This window comes from Biomphalaria glabrata, chromosome 3 (genome assembly GCF_947242115.1).
Source record: "Biomphalaria glabrata chromosome 3, xgBioGlab47.1, whole genome shotgun sequence".
NCBI lineage: Eukaryota > Metazoa > Mollusca > Gastropoda > Planorbidae > Biomphalaria > Biomphalaria glabrata.
This window is the reverse complement of record NC_074713.1, coordinates 7,721,126-7,743,020: the sequence shown is the minus strand read 5'-3', so window position 1 is coordinate 7,743,020 and position 21,895 is coordinate 7,721,126. Positions and strand designations below refer to the sequence as shown.

At 32.5% G+C, this 21,895-nt stretch overlaps 1 protein-coding gene across 2 annotated transcripts in view; it reads right to left on the bottom strand.

The window, feature by feature from the left end:
- The window catches only part of LOC106059390 (rab3 GTPase-activating protein non-catalytic subunit-like), a 23,832-nt gene extending 1,937 nt beyond the window's left edge, over positions 1 to 21,895 (bottom strand). Inside the window, exons 1-33 of one of the 2 annotated variants that reach the window (XM_056023149.1) lie at positions 21,636 to 21,895; positions 19,965 to 20,153; positions 19,750 to 19,834; positions 19,430 to 19,477; positions 19,099 to 19,174; positions 18,902 to 19,003; positions 18,272 to 18,371; positions 16,807 to 16,908; positions 16,284 to 16,432; positions 15,709 to 15,788; positions 15,492 to 15,575; positions 15,235 to 15,374; positions 14,661 to 14,788; positions 13,954 to 14,153; positions 13,189 to 13,271; positions 12,060 to 12,124; positions 10,810 to 10,900; positions 10,424 to 10,560; positions 9,298 to 9,586; positions 8,955 to 9,052; positions 8,743 to 8,839; positions 7,964 to 8,124; positions 6,874 to 7,120; positions 5,699 to 5,944; positions 5,430 to 5,536; positions 5,217 to 5,283; positions 4,958 to 5,028; positions 4,519 to 4,554; positions 4,198 to 4,272; positions 2,590 to 2,802; positions 2,140 to 2,229; positions 1,914 to 2,045; positions 553 to 657 (exon numbers count right to left, since the gene is read on the bottom strand). In XM_056023149.1, coding sequence (XP_055879124.1) covers positions 553 to 657; positions 1,914 to 2,045; positions 2,140 to 2,229; positions 2,590 to 2,802; positions 4,198 to 4,272; positions 4,519 to 4,554; positions 4,958 to 5,028; positions 5,217 to 5,283; positions 5,430 to 5,536; positions 5,699 to 5,944; positions 6,874 to 7,120; positions 7,964 to 8,124; positions 8,743 to 8,839; positions 8,955 to 9,052; positions 9,298 to 9,586; positions 10,424 to 10,560; positions 10,810 to 10,900; positions 12,060 to 12,124; positions 13,189 to 13,271; positions 13,954 to 14,153; positions 14,661 to 14,788; positions 15,235 to 15,374; positions 15,492 to 15,575; positions 15,709 to 15,788; positions 16,284 to 16,432; positions 16,807 to 16,908; positions 18,272 to 18,371; positions 18,902 to 19,003; positions 19,099 to 19,174; positions 19,430 to 19,477; positions 19,750 to 19,834; positions 19,965 to 20,153; positions 21,636 to 21,771 — 4,029 coding nt within the window. In that variant the 5' untranslated portion in view covers positions 21,772 to 21,895. The remainder of the gene's footprint in view (positions 1 to 552; positions 658 to 1,913; positions 2,046 to 2,139; positions 2,230 to 2,589; positions 2,803 to 4,197; positions 4,273 to 4,518; positions 4,555 to 4,957; positions 5,029 to 5,216; positions 5,284 to 5,429; positions 5,537 to 5,698; positions 5,945 to 6,873; positions 7,121 to 7,963; positions 8,125 to 8,742; positions 8,840 to 8,954; positions 9,053 to 9,297; positions 9,587 to 10,423; positions 10,561 to 10,809; positions 10,901 to 12,059; positions 12,125 to 13,188; positions 13,272 to 13,953; positions 14,154 to 14,660; positions 14,789 to 15,234; positions 15,375 to 15,491; positions 15,576 to 15,708; positions 15,789 to 16,283; positions 16,433 to 16,806; positions 16,909 to 18,271; positions 18,372 to 18,901; positions 19,004 to 19,098; positions 19,175 to 19,429; positions 19,478 to 19,749; positions 19,835 to 19,964; positions 20,154 to 21,635) is intronic. The other variant, XM_056023150.1, reaches the window with a different exon arrangement.

The following is a 21,895-nucleotide window of genomic DNA, read 5'->3' as shown; positions in this document are numbered from 1 at the left end:
ATATTCAAGTTATTCTAATGTGCATCCACTATTCAGACTCAGCTTTTTAAACTGCCTGTGGTCCATGCTCATCTTCATGATAATTTTAAATAAAAAAAAAATTAATTGAAAACATTTTCTCCCATTTCAAATCTTTTATATAGCACAACATTCATGCTTATACCATGCTAAGAGCACTATGGTCAAATCTCTTTTGTGGACCAGTGGGGGGGAAGGGTATCTGGGAGAAGGTTTTCCATGCTGCCTCTAGGCCCTCATTAAGCACAACTCTGCTCTAGTCAGATGTCAAACCTCGAGCCCCCTCTGATAGGCAGCCAAGCATACTTAGCATCTCGGCCACACATCAAGTTGAAATATTGAGAGAGATGGCAGAAATTGTTGGTTTTATTTGCACAATACACTAACAAGTCAAGTTTAAGCCCTGGAGGTACCAATTGTATAATTTATTAGTATGAAGAACCACTGTCTTTTAGTAGTATTAGTAGTTCTTTGTATAATAATGTTCATCTTATAGTCTTATATTAAGAAATCATCGTCATTATCCAATATTACCTCTTCAGCAAACTTGTCATGGCCATAGGAATACAGCTCACATACATGATATCTTTTCATAAAGTCAACATCAAGACCAAAATCTCTTGTCAAATTGAGAGCAACCTAAACATAAACAAGACATCATAGTAAAAAAAAACACAAAAAAAAAAATTAAATCTTTTAATAATTCATCTTCAATTTCTTTGTTGTTATCCGTTGTTTGCTTAATGAGTCTTCTACGTTTGTGACTGATTTTAAAGTGTCCAACAGTGTGCAATCATATTGTAGTAATGACATTCTAATACTTCAAAATCATCATCTGAGTCCACTTTGAGCCTGCAGGATTTCCTATTGTTATGATTATTGTATTTCTCTATTAACAATTGTTTACCACTGAAGTAGTAGATCTGTATATATTTCCAGCATATATTATCACTAAAATTTCAATTTCTATTACATTATTACAGTTATCTTTTAAGACCGTTATCAAACTTATGCAATGTCTTGTAGATTTCAGCACTGAAAAGCTAACTCATGAGGGGATGATACAAGATAGGAAAATAATGAATTTCTTTAAGCCAGCACCTTCACCATCTTCATTGAAGCATCAACATTATTTGTAGACAAATTACTTGAATAGGCTTTTTACACAATCTTTCTTCTTATATAGGCTTCAAGTGGACATTTTCTTCTAGAGCATGAATTTCAATTTCACCTTGTAGAAACACAAGCAAAAAAAAAGGAAAAGTCTCTCCTTGTACATCTGATGTAATGCTGACTAATATCTGTGACTATACCAGTGTACTGTATGACAAATGTTAATAATATCTATGAGAGACTAAAATATCAGAAAACCCATTAAAAATATCCTGATTCACCAGATCAGGATATGATTACTTGACATCATTCCAATAGTAACTATTTGGAAACAGAAATTTTACATAGATCGTTGTATGTTTTAGTAACCTTACCCTTTTGTTTTTGCTACATATAAATATTTAAAACATATTTTGTTATAAGACATTTATTATTATTGTTATTGCTTGTCTAAGAGGCCTTCCTTGCCCCCAAAGCCTGCTCAGTGGGCTCTGGGTCCAATCTCTACACGGATGGGTAACAACTCAGCTTGAATCTAGTCTTGAATGAAGAATTCCTAGTCTACACCTGGACTTGAACTCAGTCTTACATTTCTTAACAAAAAGGCTTTATTATTTAGAGAATTATAGAAATTATATATGTGTCAGTGGCATTCATTAGTGAGGGCTCACAGGAAGTCTATTTTTGGTGGACTAAAAACTATTGGTAAAGTAATAATGTTTTCATAAATTCAGACGGACAATGCTTTTGTTAACACTAATGATTATTAATAACAAACTGACCTGAGGCCACTTAAATGCAGAAGAGTAGAGAGAACGATGTTTTTTAAAAGCAGGACTTGATCCACCAATACTTGGACTGGATGCTGGTGGATCAATGGTAGCAACTGCACTGGATATGACTCGACACAAGAACTGCGGATACCAAAAGTTGAATTAGATTAAAATTCTGAATCAGTAAACTAAAAAAAAATACATTTAAATAAAAATATAAATACTTAAAGCTTACATTTTTACGAGCTACTAGCAAGTCTTGATCAACCTTCTGACTAGGTAACAGGGGGTGAGCATGAAGGTCTTTAAACAATGCAGCACGGCCCTAAAAAAAATAGCAATTTTATAGCTAGGTGCGACAATGCTGATTAAAAAATAAAGTAATAATTAGCAATTTCACAAAATATTCAAATTCGATTCCTAACATTTGTTTCTGAAATCTAGAAATAGTTCAGAATTAAATAAAGTTAAAATAAAAATTTTAAATAGAAGGCTAATATAATAATTTCTTAAGAAGAGCTTCCTCTTTGAGATACATGGAGAGTCAAGAATAAAATTTAAAAAAAAACAAATACAATTTTTTTAAAAGTTTTATGCAGCTATATATATCAAAACAGAAAATTTAATGATGCAATGAGATCTTGCACTGAATATAACATATACCTGAACAAAAAATTATATTAACCTTGCTATCAAAAAGTGACAGAACTTTAACAGACTTCATCTTCAAAGCCAGAACAGCAGACATGATCTTCAGTAGATGATAGTGAACTCTGAGGAGACCATAGTTTGTGGCCTTTTGATCAATGGCCAGTTCCACCAATGAGGTTGGTCCCTGCATTTTCTGCCAAGCATGTTCCGTGTTACACACAGGGACCTCATTTGCTTCACAGTTGGCCTGAAATGTAACAATAAACTTCTATGTTTTTTAGAATTTAACTTCAGTATTTTCAAACATTAGAAATGTGTTGAGCTACAAGTCTATGCACTAACCTATGAAAAGTAACTAAAATATCAAATGACTAACAAAATCATTCCACAACAGTTTAGTGTATACTTAAATATACAAGAATCCTATTGTTATAAATTGCAATCGCTTAAAAGTCACATTGACCAAATACTTATTTCTCTAACCATACATTTAGTCATACTAATTTAATAATATTAATACCACATAACAGACTTTGTTAAATATTTAAAGACTAATATTTTTGTTTTATGTCAACATTCAACAAAGTACCACTAAACATAGCTTAGGTACTTCTATTACACATGCATAAATCAGGAACATTAATCAGGAGGAAAAAAATGAGCACATTTATAAATAGTTGTATGCATACTTTGTTAACATTTTCATCTAGACAAAAAAAACAAATTTAGTCACAAAGTACCCCATGACATAAGTAAACATGATTTTGTTTTGTTTTTCTCTCTGATCAAAGAAGAACAACTGCTTGTTAGACTTGAAAGATGCAAAGATTAATTTCACAACATCTCATATGTAAGAGCCCAATGCACAGGAAGCTCTATACAAATATTTATCTATTTCTCTCATCACTGGATACAACATGGCATAGCTTCTACATTACAAGAATGCTGCACCGAACAGTAATATATGGGACACAATAGATCAGTTCAAGATTACTGATGAATGGCTGCTGCTATTTATTAGATTTAAATTATGACACAGCACAAAAATAATGATTTTGTGTTTAATCTTCTATTTAAGAGCACTCTACAATGCTCTATACCAGTGATGCCCAACATTACTCATCCTGCGGGCCATTTTAACTTCCAACATTCGTGTCGCGGGCCACATCAACAAAAAGATACAGCAAGATACAGAAATGAAATGTAATTCACCTGAAACTATTAGAAAGTAGAAACATGCGTAGCTAGTTCCCGTAGTTTAACACTAGTTTAGTCGCTGCTCAAATCATGAATGCAGTTTAAATGCTTTTCAGCCACACTTTAAAGGAACAATTACTTGTTGGCTTTGTATAATGTTTCGAAAACAAGTAAAGGACGGTAGGACCTCCCACTTTTCCTTGTAGATTCTACATTCAGAGTCCCATCTCATAAACGCACAAATGTTAAAGGTCATGGTACAAACCCATTAGATAAAAAATTAGAGCATTAACGTAGGTAAAAATACATTTTTCAACCACTTAATTTTATACACCGACGTTTTGGTGGGCCGTCCGGCCCGCAGGCCGTATTTTGGGCATCACTGCTCTATACTTTCAACTGTAAATTTTACCATAAAACTAGGGCAGTGCCAATGTAAACTTACATCCATGAGTATCTCCATAAAGTCTGCACAAAGAGAGATGAAGGTCACAAGGGTAGAATCTGTAACTCCAACTTCCTGGGATGGTGTAACAAAAAAAAATTACATTTAATTACAACTCATTCTACCAAATCTCTTAGAACACTACTAGCACTAAGTCCTATTGATTCATTTACCAACAGTTACATGCTTATCATGTAGTAAAGTCTCTTTATAACTTGAACATACCACTGTGCTAAATTTTAGTGACCAAGTTATTTTTTATATTGAAAGAAATAAAGGATAATCTACTGATGAACAAAATCAATATACACCGAAAATTACCTTTCTGCATAATCTGTCCTTTGGAGGCTTGCCAACCTGTTCAAAAAATGTTACATAAAATTAGCTTTTGATTTGCTTGAGTAAATGGATATTATAAAACATAATCTTCTGGGTATCAACTTTAAAGAAAGAAATATCAACAAATAAAATGTCAAAGGTCAAGGAGAATCTGTTTTGCAGAATAACATTTGCTTTACTAATAGAGTGAATTATAATCATTCAAATTATTAACCTTAGATTTAGATTAAATAAAAAAAAATATTATAGCAAAACATTTAAAGATGAGGACAAAAATAAAAATATTTGAACAGACTAAAGATGGGTAATAAGAACATAGAAATCTCACTTGATATAATCTTAAAAGGAAATTTACAGAAGACTCATTAAAAAATAATTTTGGTTTACTTCTATTCTACAATTGTTTGACTTTGACACATACCTTCTCCATGAGATGTGCTGCCGCTGCTGCTCTTTTCTGTATAAACATGTGCCACAACAAGCTAGACACACCTATAAATGTCAAATACTTAAAGTGTGTGTGCCTCAAAAATATGGACATATCTATGGCGTAGGGAAATACTTATTATATGAACACATAAAGAAAGTGGTCCAATAGTTATTATACAAATTTTCAGTATGTTAATGGAATACATTTAAGGAATTGTCTAGACATATCTTTATAGTTAAACATGACTCACCTTGTCTTAAAACAGCATTTTGAACAAGTCTTAAGAATTCCAATGAAAGATCTAAATTCTGAGTTATCTGAAATGATTTTTTAAAAAGACTAAAAAGAAAAGAAACACTCTTTTTCAACATTCCTAAGCCTTATAAAAAGACTTCATTAATAGTTCATTCACTGGACTCTTTGTTACATAACAAATTCTAATAATAATAAACCAATTAGAAACCTCAGGGTCTTTGTTCCAGACTACTGCATACTCCCAGCAACAGTTGGCTAAAAGAATATCATTCTGAAGGCTGTGAGGAAATCTTTGCCTCAATTCTTCAAGTTGATCTAAAAGGAAATCAGTTTTTATTTACATTTTACCATTATACAAGTGACATGACAATCTCATTATAAATTGATATAGCTATATTTATTGTCAAAAGGCATGTTAAACAGCTTTTCATGGAATGAAACGGACTTAAATTAAATTAAACTGATACGATGACTTACATTTAACACGATCAGAGTAACTCATCTCTGTGATATTTTCAAGCAGAAGTTTCTCTATTTCTTTCTTACACTCCACCTTACTCTTTCTCTTGTCTTTAACTTTCTGTGTTTCATTCTGTCCAGAATAAACTCCTTCCAGACTGTTCTCATTCTCAGTTGACTCTTGTATTGTGAAGGTAAAGAAAAGTGAAGCTGGGTTCAGTTGTTGTTGAACTATGTACCTGGCAATTACTTCTGGAATGGAACCTAGGGGAAGTAAGTATCAAACTATGTTTTTAGTTTTGTGTTTGATTGATATACAGATATGATTTTTTGGCAACCCTACTATATGTAGACAAATCATGACTTATTTAACATTACTACATAATCCAACATGGCTAAGCAATTTAAAAGCATTTTAAAAATCAAAATACATTAAAGCCTATGTATGTTCAATTTGTTTAACTATTGCTTAAATGTTTAAACACAGTGTTAATGCCAACCTATACCCACCAACAAAGACTAATTGTAACTATTTTCTATTTCCCTCATCTGAAATAGGATGAATGGCCCTAGCATAAATCAATACATTAAATATAAGGCATTAATCAACACAGTTGACTCTTGATTAATTAATAATAATCTGATACACTAAGTAGTCTGACATGGCACAAATGTAAATTCATGTAATTAATGTACACTGTAATATTTCTATTTTCAGTAAAGCATGTGAAAGCTGAAATCAAATGTTTAGTATTTCTAAGATCAATAGATGTTTTTGTCTATTGTTTATTTTATAACTTTGAAAGTCTAAGAGAATATTTGACTACAAATAGAACTTTCTTGACATATGGGGTTAAATTCTTTGAGGTAAAGCTAACCATTGATAATCCAACTTTTTGGTAAACTGACACCCCTCCAATCACATAACCATTGGATTATCAATAGTCAACTGTACATTACATAGAGGGTATAAATCAATACAATACATATAAGGTGGGTTGTTGTTAAAAAGTTCTCAAGTCCAGAATGTTCATTGGGCTGCAATTATCTACAATTTGTGCATTATGCACAATATAAAACCAATTTTACTATAACCCATACAGTGAAGCTGATAGGACTATTCTGTTTGAAGAACAGCACTCTAACTACTTTGCCTAACAAGTTCCACAACCATCCATGTATCTCTAGATTACCTTTGCCACTGTTGAGAAGTTTGGAGACAGAGACAGTGATAGGCTGTTCCATGTTGACTGATAAGTGAATCAGGGTGCTGATGGCCATGATGTCTTCAAACTGACGGTAAAGAACCTCCCATAGCTCCATGTCAACAGTCAAGGATTCCCAGTCCTGGCTGTCCAGGCTAGCATCCCCTGAAGCACAACACATGTCTTGCTGTTCATTGTCATCTGAGGTGGTGCTGGCAGAGTCAGCATCTGGATCCTGTTAGTAGCGAGGCAAATGACTGGATCAGCTCAAGCACACTCAGTAAAGTTATTAAATATAAAAAATTGTTTAACAAGTACATTGAGTTTTCTTATCTTATATATTACAGGCGTTACTTCGAAAAAGAATATAATTACGTCATACGCATTTCATGTGTCAATCTAGTCTTATCTTATATATTACAGACATTACTTCAAAAAAGAAGATAATTAGTGTGAGTTATGTCACACTGTGCAGTTAGCTCAATAAGAAACCAACATCACTATTCCCAGCTGAATACCAGGATGGGGACTGTTGTGATTTGATATTATAAATGGGTCAGAGGACTTGCAAGGTGGACTTGAAATTACATTATTTGCAGGAAGTAGAACCCATAGAAGTTAATGCATATAGAAAGTCACAGTGACTGTGTGGATAATTAAGAGAAGGAGGGTGGACCTATCAAAGGGTGAATAGTATTTGAGAAACATGAACTGAGGAAGGAGTCATGGTGCATAAATGTGTTGTTAAAATCTTGTGATTTGTAAAATTTATATTATAAGTGCTTATAAAAAAAAATATTAAATAATAAAATGTGCGTTGTATAATTTATAATAAAAGTGATTACAATAAAATAGGTGTTAATTAATGAAATGTACTTTGTAAAATTTATAATAAAAGTGATTACAAAAAAAGATTTGTTAATTAATGAAATGTGCTTAAAACAGAGTCAGAAACACATATCATTCCTTGTCATCACATCTTAAGTCAGACTTCAAAGAATTTAATTAGGAAACCCAATTCTCTATTGCTCAAGCCATTTTGTCTTCTCATAATATCAACTGATATGACAACAAATACCTTGGCCTTAGAGCGAATCCCAAGAGCCTCTGCAGCGACAGCTTTGCAAGTGAGCACAGCCAGATAGGCAGCATAGCAATGCTCTGATTGGCTGCACATATTCCTTACATGTTGCCACCAGGTGGAGGAGGTGTTTGAGTCCACAACCACTTCACTCACATCTAGTTTTTGTAAACAATAATAATAGAACATGAAAATGCAATGATGCAGGCCTTAGACATAATAACTTGTGTGTTTCATGTAAGGTAAACTTTAAAGGTTGGCCCACTATATTTGGACATATAGGAAATTAACAAATGATATTATGAATAAGAAAAAAGATTTCAGTTAATGTATCATAAAAAAGTTTTCTTTGGAGACAGAACAGTCAATAAGGCAGAAGATGTAAGCTGTTTTCATCATCAAGGTCAACTCTTTCTCTCCTAATTGACGACACCATAGTTGATTTGACCTCATTAAATTAAATTAATGTTTAATTTTATAAACTTTTTTGTGTGTTATATAAAAAGCGCATGCATTCTCCTTTAATTCTATACAAAATAAAGCATTTTCTGATAACAAACGAAAAAGGTATTCAAAATTTAACAGGGTAGTGAAATAGTAATGAGCAAAATGAAGAATTCTGTTGAAACGCGGAAAAATAATTACGGAGAGAAAGAGTTAATAACAGTGTCATAGCAGAGCAACTAAATGCTTTTACTTCTTTTTTTTTAGGTATCTAAGCTAGATGGTCTGAAAGTTGTATTCACTAGATACATTTTAATCTGAAGAAGATTTACCTGCAAGAGCAGTGATACTTTTCACAAGTTCATAGAGACCAACAAGCATGTTCAGAGATCTTCTTCCAACAGAAAGCCAGTGCATCATAAGTAAGTTCTTAATAAAAAAAAAATTCCAAATCTATAAATGTGTTCTAAATTTAATGTCATTAATAAATGTCTTAAAATAAAGATGAGAAAAAAATGGATAAATATTTGTCTTGTAAACTTACCAACAGCTGATTTGGGGGTAGATTACTCTGTTGTAAAGCTGCCATAATTTCCTGAGCCTGACATTTTCCATGTAAACAGCCTCCGAATAAAAATTCGCCTAGAGTAATGTATTACAAAATGTAAATATTTATAAAACAATTGTTTTACATAGAAAATATGTGTTTTAAATGTGCTTCATGACCTAAGACAGATTGATACAAGTTTGCCATGCCAGTAACCACTATTATTTCCTTAACAGATTTTGAATGAATAAATAAAGGAAATGTATGGCAGACTGGACACGAGATTAGCATCTTGAATGTTCGGTTCTTAATAATCAGATAAAAACATAGAATCATTTACCCAGTGCATGCTGACGCTCCTCACTAGCCTCCTTACTGACCGTGACACTGATCTGCTTGTCAGAGAATGCACTTGTCGCCTTGCTGTCATCCTCTTTTGTGTGCAATGTTCTGTAGGAGAAGGCATGAAGGAAAGAGGTCACAGGAAGTTTGGCCACATCTTCACTGAACTGAACTCTTGAGCTTTGTTTAGTAGGACTGGAAGGGGAGGTCATCAAATCATAGCGTGATAGTACATTCACTACAACAGAAGCATCAGTTGGAGATAAGTGTAAAATATCTGTTAAAATCTGGGGGAAAAACATTTTTTTTTTGGTTAGAAACACAAAGAAAAAAAATAGGGAATAGTGTGATAAGCTGACTAAATGATAAAACTCAGGGTTGATTTGTGAAGAATTTATTTCAATCAATTTATTTGTTAAGAAATCTAGCAATGCCAATCTCAATATGTGTCTAAGACATAAAGAAAATTTTTGTAAACATACAGCCCAAGAGCATAATTCTAACAGCTGACTTTATCAATGAGAGAGAGTAATCAGACTAAACAACTGACTTTATCAATGAGAGAGAGTAATCAGACTAAACAACTGACTTTATCAATGAGAGAGAGAGTAATCAGACTAAACAACTGACTTTATCAATGAGAGAGAGTAATCAGACTAAACAACTGACTTTATCAAAAAAACAAATGACTTTATCAATGAGAGAGAGTAATCAGACTAAACAACTGACCCTACTAACGAGTGAGAGCTATTAGACTAAACAACTGACTTTACCAATGAGTAAGAGTGATTAGACATAACAACTGACTTTGCCAACGAGTGAAAGAGAGCTATTAGACTAAAAACTAGCTTTACCAACGAGTAAGGGTGATTAGACTAAACAACTGACTGCTCACTGTTGAGTGAACATTAAGAAAAACAAAATTCAAAATCAGCTGATACCACTGTACAAATAAAACATATATTACAAAGGATAAATTAAATTTCTAGAGCATTGATAAAAATTTAGCTAAATCCTAACTTAAAGTTGACAGTTAAAAGACAACTTCTTAGGGTTTCACTGTTGTGATGGTTCTCTTATGGATGTTTAAATGAAAAATAAATGAAAACAAAAATGTATCTCACCTCTAATTGTGACAGTTTCTGTGGCTCTGGCTCAGAATTGTTGAGAAGAGACACAGAAGAGTAGAGAGTCATTAGTGACTTCTGCGCTTTACAAAACATCAACATTATACGACTGTCTAAATCAAGACTTTCTTTAGCTAGGAAAAAAACATAATTTAAAAACCTAGATTAAACTTAAAATGAAATATAAAAAAAAAACAAGTCATTAGCCATATATACTGTATAAAAAAAACAAACTGAATGACAAAATGAGTTATTTAAACTAATGGATGCTACAACAAATGACTACTTCTAATCAGTTATTGGTTAAGGGCTGCTTCTAATGACATTACAAAAGAATAACAAATGACTGACTGATAATTAATGAAAGCTTAAAAAAAAACTACCTCTTGACTCCAGTTTTTTAATGCAGGCTCTCACAACTTTTTGCATAAGCTGAATGGGAAGATATTTGGTGCTAAGTACTCGCTCCAAGGCCTAGAGGAGGAAAAATCATTAATGTAACCAATATTATCTAGGGTAGGACCTAACAATAACATCTGAAAAGCATTTTAAAAAATTAACATTATATGTGTTGAATATTGTTCATAATGAAAGACTATATTCTGAGTGTAGATTTACATCCATACTTGTATGGGATTGAGGGAGGAAGATTTTAGAAGCTCTTCAGGAGTTATGTATATATATATGAGCAACACTGAGTTTTTATATCTTTAAGCTGCAAAGCAATAGCTCTTAGCCTTATAGGACTCAGGTAGACTACTAACATTTGTGAACTACACAAAAATATGAATTTAACTTTTGGTTTGCAGTGCACCCTGGGATATGAAAGTGGACTAAGTCCAATAAAAACAAGAACATTTAAAAAAAAATACTTTAGAAAAAAAAAAGCTTATATTAAGCATAGTTGTATCAATTCTTCTTATCTTATATAATACAGACGTTACTTCAAAAAAGAAGATGATTACGTCCTAAGCGTCATGCATTTAGTCATGCATATTAACCAATGACTTAAACTCTGCCAAGTCACTGGTTTTCCTGGCTAGCTCAGGTAACCCATTCCATGCTCTAAATAGCACTAGGGAAGAAGGAGTATTTGTACAAATTTGTCCTAGCATATGGGGCGAGGAATGTGCCTAATTAGTTTGGAATAGCCATGTTATTAAATTTGCAATTAATCTAGACTAACAATAAAAAAGCATTTATAAAAATTTAAAAAAAAAAAGGGGGGGAACAACCTAAATTTGAACTCATGTCTCAAGGCTTCTCATGCAAAGTTGTACAGATATCTATTGTTTCTATAGTCTCATCCTATTTTTCATGTTGTGTTCACTAAGACTCAGAAGACCACCTATAAAGGGGACCAATTCAGCATATACCACCACTTCAGTCAAGAACAAATTCTTTCCTTTGTTTGAGATACCAAACAAAATAATTAATTACCAATAGTTAATTAACGAATTCGTTAATTTTCTTCTAAATAATTGTGCAAAATTTCTGTTTGATCCGAGATTGGGTGTGGGAGAAATAACATGTACAAACTTTTTACCAGACAGACAGAGTGAGTTGATTTAAGCTTTGTAAAAACAACTAGCTTTTAATAACATAATTGAAATACTGTTATCCAAAAACTTACTTGGTGAGCAATGCTAGCCACTTTCATATCCAAAAGTAGCTGTAATATTGTCTCTTCAAGACCTTCTAGAAATATAGTAAAAAGCAGAAAGTTTAAAATCATGGATAGATATCTGTTTGTAATATTCCTTTATGAAGATTCATACTACATCTAAAAGTGATAATGAAAGGTCTAAAAACTTATAAAGCATTTAGTGTTAATGCCAATGCCAAAACTGTTTCACAATTATGGATATTTGAGCTCAGACTAAACTTTTAGATTCTGAGAGATTTTAAACTTTGCACCTAGAAACTTAAGCCTAATATATTTCATTACAAACAAAAAACTGTTATGCATCTTGAACTTAGTTTAGAAAAAGTAAAATTTGATCTTTCTATAGATCCTAAACTAGTAAGTAAAACCAAGCAAGTGCAGAGCAGCTGAGAACAAGAAACATTGCTACTTTTCCATGGCTCAGACTGCGGAAGAGACTACAACTTAGCAGTGAAATGCTGGCTAGAAGAAGAAGAATAGATGCTGAACAGAAAATTGCAAAAGCATAATAAACTGAAGAGTATCAGGAGATTTAATTTTACAAAGACAATTTGATTTATGGACACATTTTATTTAAAATTACATTTGTATACTGAGTAAGCCCTTTTTTTTTTAATTTAGAATCAACTTTGACAACAAACACTTCCAATTGATATCTTACAGTTCTTACAGTGTCTGTAGGTCAATTTGACAAAAGTGGTGGCACAAATAAATATTAATAGATAACACAGCAACTGATACTAGCAAGATAATGAAAAAAAAATTAATAAATAATTTTTTTTTCTAATTTTATGTAAGGAACCATAGCTTGATATTTAAAAAAAAAAACTCCACAAAGACCTATCCTACTGTACATATGCATATTTATTTACTTCATGACATAGTTAACTCTTTCTCTCTGTAATTATTTACCACATTCTGATGGAATCAACGTTTGTATCGTCGGTTAGGAGAGAAAGAGTTAAGATAGATTGTAAAATACAAAGGGAAGTAAAATTGCTGTAAAAAAACAAAATATGTATACATGAAACCTAGCATTCTATTTCCCCAACTTAAATGGCATATCAAGATTTGATGTAAACAACAGTAGACTGACCTCTGTCTTCAGCTGATTCTTTAAGAAATGCTTTCAATTTCTTTAATAAATGAAGATCTCTGGCTCTCTTTATACTTTTGTCACTACAGTGATGAAACATGATCCAAAAATATTAATATAAATATATTAGGATTGATTGAGAAAGGGTGTAGTACTTCCTGTGGCTATCTTGGCTATGGCCTACATATTGTGTCAATCTAATGCAAAGATATATTCTTAGTTTCCATTAAATTCTCTTTTGTTTTTTAAACATCTACAACTTTCTTTCATGACATCTTTGGGTCTCAAAGTTAGGCACCAGTTAGAGTTTTCACACTTCCCTTTATGACTATAAAAGTAAGCTGGTATTAGAAGTGTTTCTGTAGACTTGTCACTAATACTACAATGGCATGGCAGCACTTTTGCTAGAGACAGCTAAAGTGTTTAAAAAGGACCTATAGAACACCCTGAATCTCATACAGACATCTTGAAAGAGGCAAAGATTAATTTATTAATTATCTCAAGAAAGAAATCAAGTAGCTCTAAACAAATATTTATTTATTTCTCTCATCACTGGATAAAAAATTGCTTCGCTTTCACACTCCAAGCATTAATACATGAGGCACAATAGATTACTTTAAGATTCCTGATGAATGCCTTCTCTTATTTAATAAATGAATACAATTATTTCTAGACTTTGACCTATGGGCAAATATAGAGCTCACATGTAGAAGTTCTTTAACAATTTATAGTTAACTATTATATAAACTCGACAGTATTACTTACCTTAGTGCTAAATGAAAAGGAATGTGAATAGTTTTAATCATCCCATCAGGGTCAATAAGCGCACACAGAAAGGCTTTGGATTTCACTCCCTTACATGTCACATTGTTTAATCCCATCATTCCATAGCATGGACAAATAAGACAACTGGATTTACTGACATTGAAAGCTGCCACTCGAGGTCCATGTGCAGCCAGCCAAACCTTTGGATAAATATGGAACATTTTAATCATTTTAAAAGAATAGTTATGCTTAGGAGATGTTTAGAAAACAGGTAAACACCTTTTTAAACTGTGTAAAATGCTTCCTTGGTAAAATGTATTTAATGAATCTAAAGTCTATTCAGAGCCTTTAAATACTATAAACAATCTGATTAGTTTACATGCATTAGCTATAGGGGTATCCCAGACTATTACCTCAGCTCTGAACAAAAAAGTAAAGAAAAGTTCCCTTTTTCAGACCTTGTGATCTATAGGGCAGATGATGTAAAGGTCATCTGTTTCTGTTGCCAACTGTTTATAGGGTGTCATGTGGGCAGCACAACAACCAACTGCCCCAACTAATGTCAGGTACGCATTGGAGCGGGGTGGACTCAGAGGCACCCTAAAATTCAAAATCCCAAGTCTTTACCAGGTTCAGAAGCCAAGTGCTAAATCACTCAGCCACCACACATCATCAGCTCTAAACTAAGATACATATTATCAGTTTACCTCTAAAATTCCTCTTCTGGGAGCATAGATAATAAGAAACTGAGCCAGCCTGTAAAGATCATGGTTTTTACATGGTTCCACATTTTCTTCTTTCACTTCAACCCATCCTAGTTGTGCATCTCTATAACCTTGGTGACAAACAAACAAATACTTATACAGACACTAATTCAATCAAAAGAAAAGTGTGTATAAGCTTTAAGATCTGGTGACGTTGTGAGAACATGGTCTGGTCATTGAATGATACAAAAATGTTTTGATCCTGAACCTAAGGTCTTGAGCTTACATTCCTTCCTGGTAGCTGGGATTTAGTTAAGTCCAAACATTTAGACAACTCAAATAGTCCTACAAATTCTATTTAAAGTTTTACTATGGATCAGAAAAGGTAATTGTCTTTGGGCAGGAAACATGCCTTCACATCCCACAAAAAATTTTTATTTCATTTTTGGTTTATGATTTTAACTTATAGCAAAACAAGAAACTTTAAAATCTCAAAGTCTTTTAATGACATACAAGTTCAACAAAACAGAAAGCTAGATGTTTTTGCTCTTTAAATGGAAATTCAAGTTGTAGTCACCTTTCCACATTCTGACAGCCACTCCACGTTGAACATCTATCAGTATAACACGCCCAAAACTGTCTGTTGTTGCTGCGTAGTTGTTGTTAGGAGATAAGATAATGTTTTCACCAACACGCCGTTTGTCTGGTAATCCAAATCTGATAAAATGAATCGTATTCATTTTTGTTTCTGATTTTAACTTCCAAACAAGCAGAACAAAAAACTAATCAAATAAGAATTGTTAGTTGTATGTAACTTGAATAAAATAAGCTAACCTTAAAGGCAATGGTGTGGCAGGCTCAATTTTTGGAGGCTTTTCTTTCTCCTCCTTGGCTTTCCCACCAAAACCCAACCATCCACTGAGAAGTGAAATAAAAAAAAAAGCATGAAATGTTATAAGTAAAAGAAAGAAATAGCAAACGTTAAAATTGTATGATTGCACTTTTTAAAGAGGTTTTAATGTATTTATGTTCTAACACTGTCTAGTCTCACCTAGCAGCAGATAGTATTGCAGACTTGATTTTGTTTGCCATAGCAATTGCCACTTCTGATAAAATTGGTTGTGTGAAACCCTGGACAAATTGTATAAATACATACCTTATGGTATTCAAAGATAATATGATTGTCTGATAATATTCCCAAATGTAAATGCATTGTAAATTTGGAAAAAAAATAAATTTAGAAAACAGCTAGATATATAAGAAGTTACAGGCTTCACACTGCTTCTTAAAAATTTAATTCCAGACATTTCCAGATTTTTTTTCAATAAATGTAAGGATGCATTTACAGCCTCATTAAATATGGGCTACATAGTCAAGTACTGAGATTATTTTTTTTTTCAAACAACTATTGTCTATTGGCTTATGAAAAGATTCAAGACTTTCTCAAAACTTTGAAAAAATCTTTCAAGTTTTCTTAAATTAGAACTTTTACTACACAGCATTTGTTAAACAAACTAAAGGAAACTAGAATACACTCAAGATAGTTTGGAGACAATTATTTAATTGAAATAAAATTCTGATTTATTTCTGATTAATTTATATAAAATTGTTAAGTAGTGAACTGACCTCAATAGCGTAAAAGAATCCAACATAAGGATGATTACCAGAGGTCATGAAGACAGACATAGTTGGTGGAGAGGTTTTTACGGAAGCCTTAACTCCACCTAACATGGAGGCTGCCTTTAGCTGATCAAATGGGTTAGCACAAGCAACACCTGTGTGAATAGATATAATACTGAAATAAGGGAGATAAGCCTTTTAAAGGAAACCTATAATTAAAAAATGTAAATATAAATTAAGTAATTTATTCATAATTTTGTTTTTTTTAATGTATTTAGGCAAAACAGATCTCTAGTAATAATTGTGTGATGGTAGCCCAAGAAAAGGTATGGAAGTCTACAAAACTGATTTCTATGCATAAGTAATACTTCTTAAGGCAGAATTGCATAAAATTTTACAGAATCACCAGATTTTCTGCTTTCATTAATCTTATGGTAATTTCTTGTTTATTATTACTTTATTATTTTTTCCTTAATCCAGCATTAACCTGTGGGCTACTATTGTGTGTATAGCAACAAATGTAACTGACCGCAAGCAACATAATCACAAACTTGTTCTTGTTCCGCCAAAAACCATTTTTTGTATTCAAGAGGGGGAGGCTGGAGGAGATTTTCCGTGCCGCTTGCCGTTGCTGAACATAAAACAAATACAAATTAAAAGCATACAACTATTTATCAGGGTTGAGACAAAAGTGTGGAGATGTCAATTGAATTAGTTACAATGTTGACTGACCCAATTAAAAAAACAATAATTTTTTTTTAGTAATGCTTGGAGCATACTTTTTCTATGTAAAGATCTTCAGTTTCTGTAGCCTACTATTTCAATGTACCACACTAATGGAGAAAATCATTTTTATTACATTACATATTTTAGATCAGTAAACTAAAGAACATATAGGTACAGATGACTTGTTGAAATAACCATTAAATAAGAAATTTAACCATTTCTAATTTCCTTTTTCTTTTATATACACATAAACTTTTATACATTTCACATTAAAAAAAAAAACTAGAAATTTTAGAATAAATATAATTGACTATTTTATTAGAAGGTGGGTGTGATAGTAAATGTGCTTGTTTTGTCTGACTTGTAATGTTATTGTAATGTAGTGATAAACTCAGTGATTTATTTGCTAACATCTGAATCATGAAAGTTGCAAAGGATAGTAAGTTGGCAGAAGAGGGGGATATTGAAAGCAAGGTCGGTCAATATGAAGGTCCAATAGAAGAATAAAGTTACAAGTTACACAGACATGAAATATGTGTTTGTTAGTGTATACGAATCTAATACTGTTACAAACCATGTTTGTTTATATTTACTCTACCTCGGGTGTTGAAATGTTGACCATAGCTATCACAAGAGGTAATAACCTGGTCAACAGGTCCATGAAGTGTGTAAGATTTAAAATAAGTTAATTGTCTGAGTTGGTGACTGGGTTCTGAGTTATGTCAGAGTTGGAGAAAGGGCTTTGAGAGAGTTGGTCAGAATTGGAGAAAGATTTTGAGAGAGTTGGTCAGAGTTGGAGAAAGGGCTTTGAGAGAGTTGGTCAGAGTTGGAGAAAGATTTTGAGAGAGTTGGTCAGAGTTGGAGAAAGGGCTTTGAGAGAGTTGGTCAGAGTTGGAGAAAGGGCTTTGAGAGAGTTGGTCAGAGTTGGAGAAAGAGCTTTGAGAGAGTTAGTCGAGCCTTGTTAGAGTAGGAAAGTTTTCCTATCGGTGATAGAGAGTCTGTGTTGGACTATGAAGTTAACTATTTTTGTTTGCATTGATCAGATGATCCACATGACGTCTATTGTAGATATGTTAAATAGTTTAATAATAAGAGTTGAGTCTCCTTGGAGAGTGTGATATTGCTCCACTGGTAGATGTTAAGACAATGACCTACACAACCACCCAAGGCTACCCCTCTTTAATCGCGGTTTGTGACAACTACTACATATTGGAAGCAATATGTAGCTACACCAAATCTGTCAGCACCACAAGGACATACAAACTCACCTCTTGCAACTTGGTTACAGCAAGCTCGGAGTGACTGAACTAAACTAAAGCCATCAATAGACACTATTGACTTTGTGTACATGATCAGCAGTTCATCATGCTGAACAAAGAAATAATAATGTGTTTGAATAGCAAGTAACAAAAATTTAAAAAAAAATTGACTCTAGGTTTTAATACTGAACTCTATTGCCAATCATTTTAAAATGTTTAAGACCTGAGTCCACCCAGTTCTATATAAGTACCAGTACAGGAAAGGAAAGGTGAATAGCCATTGAACTGGTCTTAAACGAAACACTAATAGGCCATAGAAAAACTAGTGTAATATACTTCTTATTCTATAAAGAACACTCTATCATTTTACTTAAAGATTAAAACAAAATGCATCTTAAGCTTTAAATCTTTTAAAACATTTAAAACAATGTGGGTAAAAAAAGGGTTGGAATCTTCTTTGATGTTCTCATTATTGATTTCAAGAGTTCAGGAACCAGTCCTATAAACGAGATAAACTGTAGTGCTTTCCATGTCAGGCAGTTCACCACACTGGTGGTTTTGGGACGTAATCTTATCTGGGGCCTCTAAATAAAGTAAAAGTTGAATAATTCTTCAAAACAAAAGTCAAAGACCACTTACTGTCTCAGAAAGACCAAGGAAGCGTGGCGGTGAATATGTCCTGCATTTCAACCTTTCTACCTTTTCCATATGCAGCAACTGAGATAGAAGTAGCACGCCATTCTGTTAGAGAGAAATGAACCGATGCTTAAATATATGTATCATCTGAGCAGCTTAGCACACTAACGGTGCATGAATACTATTTATGCTTCTATAACCTGTGTGTACATCCGAACAAATCCAGATGAAAATCCAACAATGATGCATGTCCAGTCCGGTCCACCCTGAGTGCTCCTAAGACAATAAACAGCAAGTATTATTTAATGTTTACACACATTTATATTATTATTGAACAAAAAAAAAGTGAAGTACTTAGGTTAAATATCAAAATAAAAGTTTCTATCAAAGCTAAGAGAGAATAGATACTACTCTAATTATAACTTTTTTTTTTTATTATATCAATAACAGGATTAATTTTTTTTCCCTTTCTTACAATGTTATATATCTTCTATGAAACATAAACAAGGTGAAAACTGATGCTATACAAACCTTTTCTGTGAAGACAATGGTAAGCACAAAACAGCTGAGATTGTTTCTCTAAAAACAATTTAAAAAAAAATTATTAAATCACATTGGCAATAAAAATCAAATATTGAAATGTAAAAAAAAATAATTGTTTTCTTTATCCAGATTTAAATTTGGATTTCAGTCTGTCAGTTGTAAAATTTGATGGTTGTTCAAATCTAAACACCAAAAAAAAAAAAGAAAAAAAAATTGTGTTTTAGATTGTTAATTTAACTTCTTTTGTTTCTGTTTTAGACAAGCTCTAAAAGTTTGTTCCTATCCCTGGACACAGACTTTTTAAATACCTTTCATCCAGTCCCAAAACACCCTCCCACACAGGTGTCAGACTAGAGTCAATTTCTTCCCCTTTTTTCTTTGGATCCCATTTCTCTGAGGAAAACAAAATTCATTGACTTTCATGAGACAGAATACAGTAAAAGTTTAAAATAATGTTGAGAAATATCACTGAAAAACTTAAGTATATAAATAAAAAGAAGTTTTCTAATGTGACTAGACTTACGGGTGAGCACACAGATTTTATTTTCATGAGCAATGGCTAAAACATCATTAGTGGGCGAGAGTGACAGAAGACAGTTCTGTAGCCATTTATTTTGTAACTCTTTGTCACCATTAGTGTCAACGTTGCTGGTTTCTGTAGTGACTTCTTGATCATCGAACCCCCAGTCTTGTTCCCATCCATCATTATCTACTAGAACAGTCACACATATAATAATTATTCAAAGCAATGCTACTAAAAAAAGAAATGAAAAAAAAAACTAAATCATGGTGGCTGAGAGGTTAAACCAAGGGGTTTGAGATTGAAATCTTAGCAAAAGTATAATATATAGTTTGTGAGTTTAAAACATGTCCAAGCCTGACCAGTTCTACAACAAAATATACTTTTAGATTTTGATACATATATGTTGACATTCTTTTAAGAGTTATGGGGGAGAGGGGACCAATATATAACTATTGTTTTTTTTTTTTACAAAATCTTGCTACTGGAATAGGGTAGAAGGCTTTATAGTGAGAGAATGAAGTTCTGTGAATTCTCCACATGTCACTTAGTCATAGACAACCAGATAAAATGGTCTCATTTAGGTCTTTACAAATTTCAATGTAGCTTATATGGGTACCTGACATTAGTTGGGTTAAAAGTAAAGGCGGTTGGTCATTGTGCTGGCCACATGACATCCTTGTTAACCATATACCACAGAAACAGATGACCTTTACATCATCTGCCCTATAGACCACATGGTCTGAAAGGGGAACTTTACTTACCACTTCCATAAAAAAAATCTCTTTGATGACTATGCACAGAACTATATTACTAATAACTAGACTTAAGGGTTTTATTTATACATTTGTCAGTCTTTTCATTTACATGACATCTATTTTAAGAATAAAATCTTGCATAGGCTAGTAGATATAGTATTTATGTATAGGTCTAAATAGATTTTAAAGAGTTTTTATGATCGCTTCTATTTTTTTTAAATTTTAAAACGCATTTGAAAAAAATTGTTTCAGGCGATTTTGATCCCTCTTTTTAAATATTTTGTTAATTTCTCCCATCACAATGCAGCCATTTTGTCCACACCCCTCAGACATTTCTTGTAGCTCTAGACCCGATAATTTGTTTATTTTATCAATTTTTACATTCTAAACAAGTGAAGTTCATAATTATAAATGAAATCAGATTTGTGAGCTAGAAATTTACTTATAATACTAGATCTACTATTTAATTTCTTATTTAATAAGTAGATCTATCGTTTACGCAACTCAATTCCAACTTTTTAACATTTTGAGCGGGGGGTGTGTCTCGCAGGCTGAGCGAGCTAGATTCTCTCATCTTCATTGTTCCATGTCAACCAATGTTAGGTCAAAACGCCACAAAAAAAATCATAACTTTCTAACTGTTTAACCTACATTCATAATTTATACACCATTGGAAAGTTCTTTCGAAGTATTTTTATGATGTACTAACGAAAAGTTGTTTTTTTCAAAGATAATTTTTTTATTTCACATCCCTATATTATTAATATTATAGACTCTAGTACTCTAGTTATACTTATAGTTATAGTCATTTGAGTCTAAAGCTATACCTAGTTTTAAATCTTCATTTCCATATTTAAGCCACAGCTTTGTCTACTTTATTTTTTATTTTTTTTTACTTATTGCGTTAAATCGGTACCTTTAAGATCAGCTGGTGTTGAATTTAGATCAACATCTTTATTAGGAGTTCCTTCTTTAGACAAAGAAGGAAAGAAAAAACGTCGTACTGATGCTATATCCTGAAATTTCGACAGTAATAAGAGCTGACAAGACATACTGCATCAAAATTTCTAGAAACTATAAAATTTCATCGCACAAATCTTTGTTTTTTTTTCTTCAAAGATGACAACACTGCAGTAAATCGGACAATAACAAACGTCGACCATATTTGATTACATA